Raw genomic sequence first — 16799 nt, 5'->3', positions numbered from 1 at the left:
CACTCTCCTGTGGTGGCGCCGCCTCTCCCTGCTTGATGAAATGTAATTAATTAAAGAGACGTGATGTTCAACATATTATACTTGCATTCCTGTCAAAGTCTGTCACGGCCATATTATGTTTTGCAACGATAGGTCTGTAGTCATGACATCACTTTCATGTTCGCTGTGTCCCGACCTGAAAATGCATTTTCTGTTTATTTCATTGTTTTTTTGGGGTTTTTTTTGTTTTTGCTTTATCCCGCGATTTTGTAACCCATTTTTTCACCCGGTGCCAATTGCTGTAATCCTGGGCCCTCCGCCAACCTGGGGAGAGTCCTGAACTGAGCTCATGTTTCGTTGGATGCATGAGGAGTTAAGTGCTTCTTATCGCCGGACACGGGGGAGTTTCCCCGGTAGGACGTAGCGCGTGGAAGGAACGTGTTATTCCAACAAGTTCCTTTCCCCTCCATCAGTATAGAGAGACCAGGATTACTGCATCTTTTTTTTGTTAGGGTACATGCAAACTCCACACAGAAAGGCCCTTTCGCCAACCTGTATGGGTGCTGATGACACGGAGGAGAGAACACACATTTTGTGTTTATTGAAGAGCTGGAGGGACCCCTGTCACACTGTATCAATGAGTACCTTTTAATTTGAGGCAAATACTTTTGTACTTTCACCCAAGTTAAACTTTGAATACAGACCTTTAACTGTAGTAGTAACAGTGTTTCTGTATTGTGGTGATGCTAATACTTGTACTTCTACTTCCAAGTACAACATCAGGGCACTTCTTCCACCACTGGTTTCAGTTTCAGCTGAGTCTGCTGTCTTTGCATGGCAGGCAAATGACCCTGGGCAGCGCTCTCATGCTGAACCTGACCCTGGGCAGCGCTCTCATGCTGAACCTGACCCTGGGCAGCGCTCTCATGCTGAACCTGACCCTGGGCAGCGCTCTCATGCTGAACCTGACCCTGGGCAGCGCTCTCATGCTGAACCTGACCCTGGGCAGCGCTCTCATGCTGAACCTGCTCCCTGGCAGTACACGAGTGATGGAAAACAAACCAGAACAACGCCCCTGAGCGTGTTACTACTACTACTACGGGTACAGGCTTTAGTTTAGACATACTACATTGGTCCGACTGTCATTAGACCGACAACCTACCTCAAACCCTATTGGTCCGACCATCATTAGACCGACAACCTACCTCAAACCCTATTGGTCCGACTGTCATTAGACCGACAGCCTACCTCAACCCCTATTGGTCCGACCGTCATTAGACCGACAACCTACCTCAAACCCTATTGGTCCGACCGTCATTAGACCGACAGCCTACCTCAACCCCTATTGGTCCGACCGTCATTAGACCGACAACCTACCTCAAACCCTATTAAATATTTTAGTTAAAAACGTTTGCTCTGAAAGAATATATATTCAATGATTTGCACTACATTTTCACGATTTTTCAAAAATAGCAGATCTACAAGCTCGAGCTATGAGCTTGTAGATCTGCTATTTTTCAATAGCTAAAGTATAACATAATGCTTCAAATACAAAGCACTTGAACGGACCCAAGCATCCTCTATTCTGAGGGGAACATTAGCCGAAAACCAAGGACATGTACAAGCTCACAACAATGCCTCGCACTGAGCTTGTAGATCTGCTATTTTTGTCAAACGGGTTGGGTGTAGATCGAGGGACGAAGGGCAGACCAAGTACAGAGCCAATACGGTCAAGTTTACTGAGGGTTTCAATGTCTGAAGATTCATGTTAACATGAATCCGACAACATACTAATAGAAAGTGAACAAACAAATAAATTCATGAAAAACATGAATGGAGACTGAAACACTGATGAGAGTGCTGTCAAACAAGTCAATGAAAAAGTTGAATCTGCAACCCAATTTTATGAAATGAGTACTAATTATCCATAATGTATAAATGATGGATAAGGGGTCAGGACAACGAGGCCTTTTCGTGGAGGGGTCAGAATAACATTTGGATCTAAACTGTTATTCGTCTATGGGGCTCCCTTGCTTCATCTCTCTCTCAGCTTATAGTCCTTGTCCTGGAAAATAAAATTAAATAAACGTGTATGAACGGGTGCCAACATTGGCACAGCAGAGGGTGATCACTGGCACACTGGCACAACTGTGAGAGAGATGCTTTTTCTTTTAAATTTAAATGTATATAAAAAAGGTTTACAGTTCAATTAAGTCCACTCACATCTGTATGCAAAATTTGCAAATTACATCCTGCACATCCTACATTCATTTAAACTCACATTCATTGAACTCTTACAGTGGTACAAATAATAATTTAGTCTAAAAATCATACATGCTGATGTGAAAGAAAATGTTTCTAAAGAAAAGAAAGGTTGCTATGTGTGTATGGACAATCAAAATCAGATGGAAATATATCATTTGGATGTGGTGTCATAATTAAACGTAATGTCGATATGGCACAGCTACTATCAAGAAAATAAAGACACGGCACTTCATGTCAAAAAGGTTGCAGACCCCTGCCCTAACTTATAACACTGTAATCATAATTATGGACGTTCGTCCCAGTCGAGATAACCTATTTTCTCATGCAATGCCAAAGCTTATCATATTGAGACCGTGTAATCTCATTGCATGTTCTTGTTCTGCAAGCCTGACCCGACCCGCATCGAGACATGGGACATATTTGTCACGTTTTGTTTCTCTTGTGAGCAGATATGGCCTGTCGGGCAGTTTGTACGTCGTCAACACAACAGAAAGCAGCTGGCTTTGTATGCAGGCAGGGCCGTCGCAAATATGACGCTAAATATTACTTGACGGCTAATTGTCGCTCAAATAATTGTGATTAACCCATTCTAGACCCTTTTGGTGTTTCTAGCATTATGTTATACTTTAGCTATTGAAAAATAGCAGATCTACAAGCTCATAGAAACAAAATACATCTGCTATTTTTTGAAAAATTGTGACAATGTGGCGCAAATCTTTGAATTATTCTTTCAGAGCGAATGTTTTTAACTCAAAGCTTTGCTTCTGGGAGGGGGTCCTTTGGAACAACATATTTTCAGATTTGGGTCGGCGGCCAATTACATATAGTTTTGGGGGTCCTTGACATGAAAATGTTTGAGAACCACTGACATAGAAACATGGGTTTTTGAGAAAACTGTCAGGATTTAGAAGGCATTTGTAGGATCGTCTTCAGGTCTAAGTGGGTTAAACGATTTGATTGTGTTGTTGTTGAACATTGGAACATTATGCATATAAATTACATCTGTTTGGCTTTTGGGTACAGGGCAGATACAGCATGGAGTTGCATAACTATCTCACAATTATGCAAAAAAGATATTTGCGATTATCTCAAAATTATTGTGATTATGCAATTCACCTTTCGCTAAGCCCCGCCCTCTCCCACTTAGGCACTCCCATTCGGACACTTTCCAGCCAGGGCTCATTCATTCCAATGTAAATATCATGGATTTTACACATTCAATACTGGTTCATTTTTGGAACCAGACCTTCAAAATCTCTTCCCAAATCCGTCAACAAGGCCTGCCATATGCACTGGAAAAACAAGTGTGTGACATTTCTTTTTTTAAAACAATGTTTTATCATACAGGGAAACTATTGGTGGAGAGGTTTGTCTAAACCCATGTTATGCTTAGCTGTGATTGGACCATAGCAGTTTAGGGAGGGGCTTAGCTATAGGTCAATTATGTAATGTAATTGTGACAGGCCTAATTGTAGCGGTCCGTTGTGTCGGTGCAGAGGCCCCATCACACTTCACAACAATACCTCAACAGCAGACCTAGAGAGGCTCCAATAATGTCACCGGTCCGGATACACACGTTCGTCAAGAACTGACATCTTTAGAAGCTAGAAGGAATATCGTGAGAGAAAAGAAAAAGATACAAATGGGTGAAACAAAGAGAGGAGATCAAAGTAGCCGCACACACCTTCGGTGCCGAAATACTTTGTGAGAAATAAAAAGGACCCCTGGGGGTCCCCGGAACCACTGCTGTACAGAACTGTCTTTTTTTAATATCTGTTTAAAAATAAACAGGGATTTATTTTTTAGATAACCGAGAGAAAAAAAAGAAAAAAAAAACATCACATCCATTACAGACACAAGATTATTATATATTGTTTTTTGTTTTTGTTCCACAATTTTGCAAACCATTTTTTTCACCCAGTTTCAATTATCTAATGTAATCCTGGGCGCTACACTTCCTCTGCCAACCTGGGGAGGACAGCGGACTGACCTCATGCTTCCTTATATGCATGAGGAGTCCAAGCTGCTTCTGTTCAGAGAGTTTCCCCGGCGCGTGGAAGGAACACGTTATTCCGACCAGTTTGTTTCCCCCTCCATCAGGCGCCCCGGCTGGCCAGGGGGAGGCAGTTTAGAGACCAGGATTACTGCATGTTTTTTGTGAGGGTACCTACCCTAGGGGACACGGGGAGAACATGTGAGGGTACCTACCCTAGGGGACACGGGGAGAACATGTGAGGGTACCTACCCTAGGGGACACGGGGAGAACATGTGAGGGTACCTACCCTAGGGGACACGGGGAGAACATGTGAGCGTACCTACCCTAGGGGACACGGGGAGAACAATTTGCAAGTTACTCCACACAGAAAGGCCCTTTCGCCAACCCCGCCTCGGGTATGGGCACTGATGACGCGGAGGAGGGAACACGCCCACATCGTCCCCAGCGGGAATCGAACCCAGATCCTTCCAGTTTCTGTTATATATTGTTTAATGTTTTGATTGATTGAATACTGTATTAGTCAGAACTGTAAACAGCACGTGCACGGTACAGTAAGACATTGAGGCTAAAAGGATAACACAAAAAAAGTCCCGGGGACTTGCTTCCATTGTGGTCCTGTGTATTAAATTCAACAACACAAATTCAAAATGAACACAACGTCAACACATACAAACGCTATAGTACAAAAGGACATCTCCCTTTTTGGTCTTCTGAGTTCTGATAGATGCTTTTTCAGGCAAATGTTGAAAGAAACCAGCAATAGCCTACACATGGTGTCACTGGGCATTCCACAGTGGTGGCACAGTGGTAGAATGGGAACTTTCCCATGTTAGTTCTACATTTCAGTGACACACACAGCCATGAAGCATGCTAATGCTAATGTGATACAGCCATGAAGCATGCTAATGTGATACAGCCATGAAGCATGCTAATGCTAATGTGATACAGCCATGAAGCATATGCTAATGCTAATGTGATACAGCCATGAAGCATGCTAATGCTAATGTGATACAGCCATGAAGCATATGCTAATGCCGCTTTTGCATGCTCAAGATGCAGTTTGTGATATCGTCGCTGTATGGTGGGAAATGTAAAACAACAATAAGCTGTAGGCCTACGTGTTCCAATAGAGCCAATGTTGTTGTTATTTACTAGTCACACAAGCTTATGTGTTAATATTTTTCATTGGTTCAAATCATAGTATTTGTACAAGCTCAAAACGCGTCACATTTGTAGGCCATTTTTGCTACCTTTGTGTGACACTGTACTAGGACGAATTTGGGCAGTAGGCTAAATTATTTATGGGAAAATAAAAAATTTTTTGAAAATTGTTTCTGCCCGACGGCAACACTATCTCTGTTTGCCCTCTGCCACCCAGCAGCTTTCCCTTGGTGGTACAGTTTATGTTTGTAATTAAACGTTTTTTTGCACACCTTTAATTTGATGAACCAAACCCAATGAATACAGTCCTGACCTTAAGCGGAGATTTTCCAGAGCGTTATCGTAGAAGCAAGCTTCTCTGGAGGGTTGAAGTTTGTTTTGGATGGCTTACTGCAGTTCTCCAGAGAAGAGTGCGAGGGCTCTCTCTGACACATCGACCTCTCTCTCAGACACATATCTCTGTCTCACTCTGTCTTTATCTCTTGGTTTTGAGCAGTGCCAACCGCCTCCGTTAAGTGACTTTGTGTGTATGTATGTCTGTCTCTCTGTCTGACTCTGAGTATGACCCATAATCGACCCCTGTCTGAGTACAGACCATAGAGTAATAAAAGGATAGAGACTGAACCGGAGCGATAGCCCCCCCCCCCCCCCCCCCCGCTATTCATTTCAGTGGAAGTTGCTCAGTGGCGTTTTGAAGCACCCGGAAGAACGTTCTACTTCAAAATGCGGAAGTGCAAACGAGCGCTCAGCTGCACAGGGTTTCCTTGTCATAACTCCACGGGTCCGCCTGCAGTCCCTCCTCTTACCACTAGGGCCGAGTGCTTGAACGTTGGAGAGCCTCACTGCACTGGGGGCTTGGTACAGACCCATGAGTACGACCCATTGAAAGCAGCTGGGCTTAGTTGACCAACTCTACTTTGCTTGTCGATGCCGTTTGTTTTTTTAAGTGGTGCAACCACTTCCTTAAGTGACTATGTGTGTGGGTGGCTGCCTGGCTGGCTGGCTGGCTGGCTGGGTGGGTGCGTCTGAGCACGAAAACAGCATGGTTGTTTTTCACCACTTGTGCGCAACCTAACACACACACAAACACACGCACATATTAACTGTATATATGGTGATTTTGGGTGTGCCAGTACAGTACAGTACAGTACAGTACAGTACAGTACAGTACAGTACAGTACAGTACAGTACAGTGGAGGGTACAGTAGAGGGACAGTAACTCTGTCATTTCTCAACCGTTTCGGACGCGGGGCGGCTGCCCCCCCCAGAACCCCCCCCGGGGACCCCCACACAGAGTTGTACCACTTACTTCACGGGTGTGATTTTTTCATCCTTCGCAGCACGCAGTATTAGCTTATAGTAAGGGCATTTTATCAGGTATTTGACCAATCTGGGAACTAAATCGTTACCAAGAAATTTCTTCACCAATGTGTTTCTAAAGGTGTCTAATAACTTGTACTAAAAGTTTGAAATTCAACTCCCGTGGGAAAATTGAGTTATTAGCATAATATGTGACCATACCCATAACATCCTATATAAGGCAAAAAAGTCCAAATTTCATCATTCTTTAAGTAGCATGTGACATATGAAACTAGGGTGATTTCATGATTCTGAATCCATTCCAAGCATTAGTTTTGCACAAAAAACACTCCTTGGGCTAAATTAGGCCATATCCAGTTGACCAAATGTGCTGACCTCATCACGTTTGTGTGGCCGTTTTCCTCCCAAGGAGTGTTTTTTGTGCAAAACTAATGCTTGGAATGGATTCAGAATCATGAAATCACCCTAGTTTCATATGTCACATGCTACTTAAAGAATGATGAAATTTGGACTTTTTTGCCTTATATAGGATGTTATGGGTATGGTCACATATTATGCTAATAACTCAATTTTCCCACGGGAGTTGAATTTCAAACTTTTAGTACATGTTATTAGACACCTTTAGAAACACATTGGTGAAGAAATTTCTTGGTAACGATTTAGTTCCCAGATTTTCATAGATTTCTCTTACTATTAGCTAGGTTGTGTCGTCGTAGCGTACGCAACGATGCACACGTACATCTCTTATAAGCTCTAGATTTAGCCCATTCATTCTACCAGTCTATAACCTTGCATTTTCAGAAGCTTGTGGAATCACATTTTACCCGTTCTCAACTTTCTATAATCTCATGTGAGATCGTGTACAGTTTTTACAGATTAGTTGACCAAATCCTGTGTGATTTAGACAACTAAGAATGTATTTAGTCTGGGACAGCTCTTATCTAGTCCACTCCGACAGTAGACACGCCTGAGGTCACACAGTCCAGTGTTGTTTTCGTCGACTAAAACTATGATGAAAAATGTTCGTCGACTACCTTTTTCCACTGACTAACTAAATGGAAACTGAATGAAAACTAAGCTATGATGACTAAAACTAAGACTAAATATACTGACGATTTCGTCAACAAATAAAAACTAGACTAAAATGTTAGGAAGGGACTAGTGGACAAGAGATCCAGTATAAGTCATTTTACACTTGGTTGCATGCTGAAAATAGCAGATCTACAAGCTCACAACGTGTCGCGCTGCGACACGTATGATATTTAGTCGACTAAAACTAGACTAACACTAAAACATTACAGGTGACTAAAATGTGACTAAAGCTAAATGTAAACTATTCAAGAGACTATGACTAAAACTAAAATCAAATTTTGCTGCCAAAAACTGTTTTTTCTTTATTTTTTTTTATTTTTTTCTCCTGCTTACGTTCTTCTGGGTTCATTTATTTCGCCAAACTGCAGCTGGACCTCAATTACAATTAGGAGTCGTACCTTCATGTTGCTTCTGCCTGCTATCAAAGAGGGACTTCAGATGGACTTTTAGCTTGAGAATCAATGTGTTCTCTTAAATGTTAGCCTCATCCTGCTAGCCTTGTTTCAAACAAATACTAGACCTGTACGTGCCCGTCGCAGTCGGCCACCGGCCTACTTGAGAACGATGCAACTTGTGAACCTAATGATATACGTTGTCATAGCACCCGTTTTAACTGTCAGCCCGTGTCCAACATGGAGATCTGTGTATGTGCCTGTGTGTGTGTGTGTGTGTGAAGACTGCAAACTGAAAAGTGTACTTGGCAATCAATTCGGCCCACTGGCAGAGCCTGATTGGTTGAGCCTCAATTGGCTGAGGCAGAGGCTGGAAATTGCACAGGTGAAAGGAGTTGGCCTCATTAGGCCCACTGGCAGAGCCTGGCCCAGGTGAAAGGAGTTGGCCTCATTAGACCCACTGGCAGAGCCTGGCCCAGGTGAAAGGAGTTGGCCTCATTAGGCCCACTGGCAGAGCCTGGCCCAGGTGAAAGGAGTTGGCCTCATTAGGCCCACTGGCAGAGCCTGGCCCAGGTGAAAGGAGTTGGCCTCATTAGGCCCACTGGCAGAGCCTGGCCCAGGTGAAAGGAGTTGGCCTCATTAGGCCCACTGGCAAAGCCTGACCAGAGCCTTTTGTGGTGGTTCTGGAGAACCGTGGGTCCGACCGACTCGATACCTGGCACTGCACTCCCTGCGCGGGGGGGGGGGGGGGGGGGGGGGGGGGGGGGGTGAAACGCGTGTGTCGAATGTGAAGTCGGTGGGTCAAACGGTTCTCGAGTTACGTGCATTACAACCATACACACACGCACACACGTACGTACGCACGCACGCAGAGACGTGGCGCATTTATAGTAGGATGTCACTTTAACAGACTTTCAACTTTCTAGCCAAGGTTCACTTTCCATCTCGCGTCCTTGTATTGCTGCTCATTAAGCAAAAATATATATTTTAATGGCAAAAAATAAGGCGACATACAAGCTCACAACACATCGCAATGCGCCACGTTGTGAGCTTGTAGATTGGCTATTTTCTCGACCCACCAGGGCTTTTGGTAAACGCCTAGTAGTGTACCCATTAAACATGATGTCGTTTGACGTCCCGTTGATGTAATTTTTCCAGGTTTTTAATCCAAAGCGGAGCTCTGGTTTTCGTTCCGCAGTGTGTCTCGGCCAGATTGTGACTTACTTCCAATGCTGGCCGTCCGGAGTCCGGACGGTGTCTTATAAAGAGTTATGGCGGTGCATGACTGCCGAGTGTATTTTATGAAAGATTAGGTCACAGCCTGCGGACGTAGTCGGAAACACTGTTGCTGTATGTCCTCATGAATGTGCTGCTTTGTTAACCGTGTGATTTAATATGGTGTTGTTGGTCCAGGCCAAGTTGCTTTTGGACAAACTGCATCTGTTACCACTGCATGATGTAACGTCTCCTAAACTGTTGGTTGGCTGTTTCTGAGGAGGGACGAGGGCATGCAGTCGCAACCAAAGACAACCTGGGATTCGGGCATATGGAGATATAGGTGGGGAAACAACCTTTGGGGCTTAATTGGGGGCTTGTCCACTTCTTTTTTTGCGGCTTACCCCTTTAATTGGTTTTTTGAAGGGACAGACAGTAGGCTGACAGGAAACGGGAGAGAGATGGGGGAAGACATGCAGTAAAGGCCGTGTTGGGCTCGGGAGTCGAACCCGCGGCACACTGCGACTGGATTACCAGTCTGGTGCCCAGACGGTTACGCCACCGCCTGGGCCGTCCACTTCTTTACGTGGGAGGCCCGGGGATCAAATCCAGCTGGGTGCTGCACAACTATCACACACGGTATAGACGCGCATATTATCACTGTCAGGTTTATTTTTAGGACAAAATGTTCCAATGTAGTCATTCACTCTAGTTCTAAAACGGTTAGTCCCAATACGTGATTCTGATTGGCTGGTTACCGTCACGTGACCGTTGTAAATTTCACCGATAACCCACACCTTCAATCACTTTATATCATTCGCAGCTGATTCCGCATCTCTGTAGCTGTACTGGGGAAGGGGAGCGCTTGATTGCCTTACGAACCCATGCCGTGCGGGCGTCTAAGCACCGTCCGGCTCGTATGACTGTGAATGTGTGGCTCCAGGCAGCCCCGTAAAGACATCAAGCGCTATTCTCCCGTCACATATAGGGTGCGTTCGGAAATGCGCCCTGAACGCACCGGGTGTGCCGAGTGCCCGCACTGAGCGACCCTACCCTGAAGCTGGGGTTGTCCGGTGTCGGCGGTGTGAATGCGTCACAGCTGTGGTCGTTCGTAAATAAGGCACTCTGTGACGTCACCGCCCACCACACTCAACAAACTGACCACATTCCCGGTGCGCATTTCTGAACGCACCCATAGTCTACTTGCCGAGCAAAACAAGGAAGTGATGTGGCTCGCTCTGGTGGAGCAAAGCGTAGCTACTTTTGTGAATTTAATAGTTTTATTTAATATTACTATATGTTTGTAACCGTTTTAGAAAAGCAATAAGCCACTCGAGGCCCCAGCTTACCGGGTATCTGCCTACACCTCCCAGCCATTGTAAAATACCCGGTAACCTGAGACCTCTCGTGGCCTATTGCTTAACTCTACCGCCAGCTGTTAGCATAAACCCCAGTTCCCAGTGCCAGCATACGCCATCACTTTCAAACGTTTTTTGCCCGCCCCCCCACACACACTCGCTACACACACTCTAGTATCATTGGAACACGCACACACTCTTTACCTTTCGTCAGAAGCTTTTACATGGCGGCAGCGTCGCGGTACAAAGGCACAAATTCAATCCGAAATGTGGATGGCAGAAAATCCACCAAGGACAGCGGTCCTAGAATCCGATTTATGGAGGATTGAAAATCCTCCTTTCAACTTCTTTGCACTGTGAATATATTTTCAATCCCATAGATGGAACGGTGGTGCGTTGCTATAGGAACCGGACCAATGTTAAAGGCTTCCGTAGGACTAAAACATTATATAGACAGAGTATACGTTGGGGTACGTATATATACGGACCTGGGAAAAAAAGAGTTAAGACACAAGCTCTTGTTAATAATGTTGTCTTTGGATAGATATTTATAAAACCCACAGACGGACTTAACCACTTTGAACCTATGTTTCAGTAGTTTTGGTGCAGACATGGTCTTTTGTGAGTAGCACTAAGTAGCTTGTATCTTGTATAGCTGTGTGCAGCACTATAGCTAGCTTGTTCATCAAAGTCCTTCACTGAGATTTGAATCTTTCACATTTCTTTCCCCCCACCTTGTCTAGATAGCTCCTTGTCTTGTCATTATTCTGTATCGCCTCTCTCCTCCTCCTCCATCATCCATTTCACTGTCTCTACTCCATCTGTGAGTCACACATTAAGGGGCTCAGCCATAACCGTCTGGAATATCAATCTAACTCAGGGTTCTGGCTGACATGACTTCAATATCAATATCACCACCATTATTATTTGCAAAAGTTTGCCTCGAATATGAGTAATGAGCAATTATGAACAATATGCTACTTTTGTTATTTTTGAATTTGAATCCATGAAAAGTAATGTTTTGGACAGGTACCATATGTGACCAGATTTGACTAAGCGCAAATTCCAGCTTTTCAGCTTTTTTTATTTTTTCCCCAAAATGAGTTAATAGCACAGGCATACTCTTCACATTCTATAGCAGGGGTTCTCAACCCGTGGGTCGCGACCCCTCGAGGGGTCGCCAAAACTGAATGGCTGTACAGTGGAAATGAAGAGTTTACATATAGTACACATAGTACATGCATACACCTTCCCTAATGATTATGGTTTCAGTATTTATTTATGGTGTATTGTCTCTATTATTAAGGTTATTGTAGCAGTCAATTTATATTGGGGGTCAGGAGGGGGCGGGGCGGGGGTCCCGAGACGTTGCCAAAGCATTTTCGGGGGTCCCCGGCCAAAAAGGTTGAGAACCCCTGTTCTATAGCATGTCTGAAATAAGTGTCAGAGCTGAAATCGACATGTAAATATGAAATAAATGCTTAAACATGTAGCTAGGTGTAATGTTAGAGACCACAGAAGTGAACCTTTCAAGCCTGTTTTCTCAACTCGCTGTTTTCTGCAAGACATTACTTTCTGCAAGCCATGTCTCCAAAACTGGTGGGTCAAACTGAACAGCGCCATAGGGGACATAATGTTCAAGCAGGCTTGTAGCATTGCAGGGGGTGATGATGATGTGCGTGCGTGCGTGCGTGCGTGTGTGGCTCCATTAATGAGCAGATTCACCAGGGAGTCTTACACAGCAATGTGTCAGGTACAGATGCCACTGCTCTAGTGTGGATTTTGACAGAATGTTTTGATTTCGTTTTAGTCATACAGTAGTCTTAAGGTCCTTTCAAACGACTCAGCGATTAACGTGCCCAGTAATTCATTTTCAATGAGACCTGCGTTTTTAATTTTTTAGTGGTGCAACCACTCCCTTACGGAGCTATGTGTGTGTGTGTGTGTGTGTGGGTGGCTGGGTGGGTGCGTCTGAGCACGAAAACAGCATGGTTGTTTTTCACCACCTGTGTGCAACCTAACACACACACACAAACACACACGCACATATTAACTGTATATATGATGATTTCTGGTGTGCCAGTACAGTACAGTGACAGTACAGTACAGTAGAGGGTACAGTAGAGGGACCCCCACACAGTAACTCTGTCATTTCTCAACCGTTTCGGACGCGGGGCGGCTTGCCGGAATCGGGCCGGTACCCTGGGTGCGTTCCTGTGGGTCTGGAGCCCCCCCCCCCTCCTACACGGAGTTGCACCACTCACTTCACACGGGTGTGATTTTTTTATTTCTGTAGGCACGGAGAAGTCGAGGGGCGACAACGCAAGCGTATTAATTTACGTGGGGCGCGTTCCCGTGAAATTGTCGCACGCGTGCTCGTTTCGTGCACACGCCCGCGACTGACCAGTACCTGGATTGCACTTCCCATTGCAATCAGACCTGCAGCCTTTTGTACACATAACACTCCCAATTAATTTTCCTCAAGGGCCATATTTTGACTAGGGAACCACTCGCGAAAAATTGGGTTTTTTATTTTTTCATTCATTAATTAATAATTGTTCTCAACCAGTGGTCCGGGGACCACCAGTGGTCCTTGAGAGGGTTCCCAGTTTGACATGCATACGCTACTGACCCCCATTTAATGCCATTTATATCTGGGACACCCCCCCAAAACAAAACAAAAAACTTTTTTAAATTCTTCCAGGGGCCACAAGGGGGCGCTCCGCGGGCCGCAAATGGCCCGCGGGCCGCCTATTGGGGAACACTGTACGCATAGTTTCATTATATTTACATTACACTGTTCTTATCTTACGTATGATTCTTGTATTTGATGTGTTATCATGTTTTGTTCTTGCTTGTAAATCGCTCTGGATTAAGAGCATCGGCTAAATGCCTAAATTGCAAATTGCAAAACGACTACAGGCTAAGGTGGAGTCTGAAGACTCTTTGTGGTTGTACAGTATGTGTGTGCTTCTTGCTGCCGGCGTTGCAGCGCAGAGCGAGCAGGACAGCCCCAACGTGCCTCAGGGTTACACCATGAGCCGTAGAGAGATGACTATGGGAGGGGAACCCAAAAAAATGGTTTCTATCGCAACATGAGTGTGAGTCATCTGTAATGTTGTAGGACAGATATTTGTGGCGTGCGTGCGTGCGTGCGTGCGTGCGTGCGTGCGTGCGTGCATGCGTGCGTGCGTGTGCCGTGCACAACAACAAGTGGTGGAAAAAGTACTCGATTGTTGTAAAAATGTACTTAAAGTACTAAAAGTAAAAGTATTCATATTGCAGAATGTGCCATTTCACAAGTTCAAAATGCGTAGAAAATCTATTGAAAGATAGATTTTATAAACAATCTGCTACAAGCATGTATGTTTTCTAATCAAAATCAAAATCGCCAAAGTAACTACAGCAAACCAAAGTTTTCAAATACTTGTAGTGAAGTAAAAGCGCAATATTTTGGCTCCGAGATGTAGTGCAGTAGAAGTACAAGTACTGGAAATTGTCAGTACAGTACAGTAAAAGTACTTAGTTACTTTCCACCACTGACGACAACTCCCTGCGCTTTAGCCATGCAGCGGATGCCACTGTGTTGCTATGGTGCGTTTAGCCATGCAGCGGATGCCACTGTGTTGCTATGGTGCGTTTGACATGCTACGTTGCCTTTGGCAGGAGGCGGTGATGCATGGCCCTGGGGGAGAAGGATGGATGGATGGTGCTGCCTCTCGCTGCTACTGTGTGTCTGTGATGACTCACGACTTATGTTCACTGTTCTGCTCGCTCTCTCTCTCTCTCTCTCTCTCTCTCTCTCTCTCAGTGGAGCGGGAGAACGTGCAGAAGAGAACCTTCACCCGATGGATGAACCTTCACTTGGAAAAGGTTTGTTTTTTGTTTGTTGTTGGTAAATCCTGGTCTCGGGTGCAAAGGAACTGGTTGGAATAACGTGTTCTCTCCTTCCACACGCTATATACGTCCTACCGGGGGAAACTCCCCCCCCCCCCCCCCCCTCCCTGAAGCGGACTGCTTCTACTACTCCTCATGCATTGAAGGCAACATGAGCTCAGTCCGGGGCTCTCCCCAGGTCGGAAGAGGCAGAGTAGTAGTAGCGCCCAGGAATGTATCCAATTTATTAGGCAATTGGCACCGGGCGAGAATTGTGGGATAAAACATTGGAAATAAAATAAAAGGTGTTGACAGCGTTGGAAGGAGGACGGGATAATGGCTAACGTCGGAAGCCCATTTTACGCACAGCATTATAAGCACATTGTTTTAAATGAATCGACCTACAAGATCACTACGCATCGCACTATGTCGTGCTGTGTATGAGCTTGTAGATTGCAGTAACTCAATATATAAAACCCCTTTTGGTATTTTAAGCATTATGTTATACTTTAGCTATTGAAAAATAGCAGATCTACAAGCTTGTAGGTCTGCTATTTTTGAAAAATTGTGAAAATGTGGCCCAAAGTTTTTACTCTGACCTTTTTGAATCCTGCACCTGACCAATAACCCACAATATGAAAACAACTAAAACGAATAAAAACTAAACTATAAGTAAGTGCTCTAAAAAACGAATTAAAACTAACACTAAAAACTATAATGCAAAATGATAGTGCTACACTCTTTGAGTTTTTGAATGGAAGTAAATGGACTCATATCACATATCTGGACACCCAGGATTCCCGCGGCGTTTCTGACAGAGTTTGAGTTGTCGACCACGTCGTAGCTGTAGAGCTGCCATAGCAAACCCCATTTCATTTCCCACCCCTTCGCCGAACAACCCCCCCCCCAAAAAACAATCTTAGTTCCAGGCAGCAAATCAAATCAAATCAAATCAAACGGACGGCTGTGTTCTGTGTCTGCTGTAACAAAGCGTACAGTAGCAGCAGCAGACCCATTATTCCCCACAGACACCCTGCAGCAGAATACTGTACATGATACTGTACGCCGAGCCATTGTGTTCCCCGGACGGCGGAAAAACCTTCTATGTCCAAAACTGTTACTTTTTTTGCAAGGAATTTCGGGCCGGGGGCGCGGCGGGGGGTGTTACCTGTGTCCCAACAGTGCATCCAATATAAGTTATAATTTTAGTCACAAAGCTCTTGCTAATGCCTTTTATTGGTTCAAAATCTATCTATCTATCTATCTATAAATATACAGTTGGAGACCATCGATATTGTCCTTTTCTTTTTGCTGAGGTTTGCGTGATCTGCGCAAAAGGACAGTTAACCCATTTTGGGCGGGAACCCCTTTTGGTGTTTTAAACTATGTTATAATTTAGCTATTGAAAAATAGCAGATCTACAAGCTCATAGAGCTACGAGCTTGTAGGTCTGCTATTTTTGAAAAATCGTGAAAATATTTATTTCAGAAAACTGGAGGATTTAGAAGGATTTTTTAAAATTTTGAGGTCAGGCCTAAATGGGTCAAATGATAAGGGACAATATCGGTGGCACCCAACTGTACCATGTCTCTGTACGTCTGTCTGTCACTACGTGTGTACAGTAAGGCTTTAACCCATTTAACCCTGACGTCGAAATATTGTTTTTGAAAGTATTCTGAAAGAATATATATTCAAAGATTTGTGTGCCGCATTTTCACGATTTTTCAAAAATAGCAGACCTACAAGCTCGTAGCACGCCACTCGGTGGCGCGCTACGAGCTTGTAGGTCTGCTATTTTTCAATAGCTAAAGTATAACATAATGCTTAGTTAAAACACCAAAAGGGGTTACCGCCCAGAATGGATTAAGCAACTATTCGACTATAGTCGACTAGTAAATCCACTAGTCGACCTTTGTCGATACTAGTCGATATACTAGTTGACTATTTGATAAGAAGAAAAAAAATCCCCTGTTTTTGTAGGCCTCCATATCAACTAGATTATAGTTATATAGTCACCAATGTACACAGTTTTTAAATGTACACCTATTGTTAATAAATATATATATATATATATATATATTTTTACATAATAGGTAGGCTATAGTTAAACAACTAGTCGACTAGTAAACTAGGCAACTAGTCAAC

General features: G+C 44.2%; 1 protein-coding gene across 2 annotated transcripts in view; it reads left to right on the top strand.

Moving 5' to 3' along the window:
- The window catches only part of clmna (calmin a), a 97893-nt gene that overhangs the window by 21162 nt on the left and 59932 nt on the right, over positions 1-16799 (top strand). For both annotated transcript variants that reach the window (XM_079529005.1, XM_079529004.1), the window contains exon 2: positions 14590-14651. In XM_079529005.1, coding sequence (XP_079385131.1) covers positions 14590-14651 — 62 coding nt within the window. The remainder of the gene's footprint in view (positions 1-14589; positions 14652-16799) is intronic.

Source organism: Electrona antarctica, assembly GCF_951216825.1.
Source record: "Electrona antarctica genome assembly, chromosome: 18".
Taxonomy (NCBI): Eukaryota; Metazoa; Chordata; class Actinopteri; order Myctophiformes; family Myctophidae; genus Electrona; species Electrona antarctica.
This window is presented reverse-complemented; position numbering and strand designations above follow the sequence as displayed.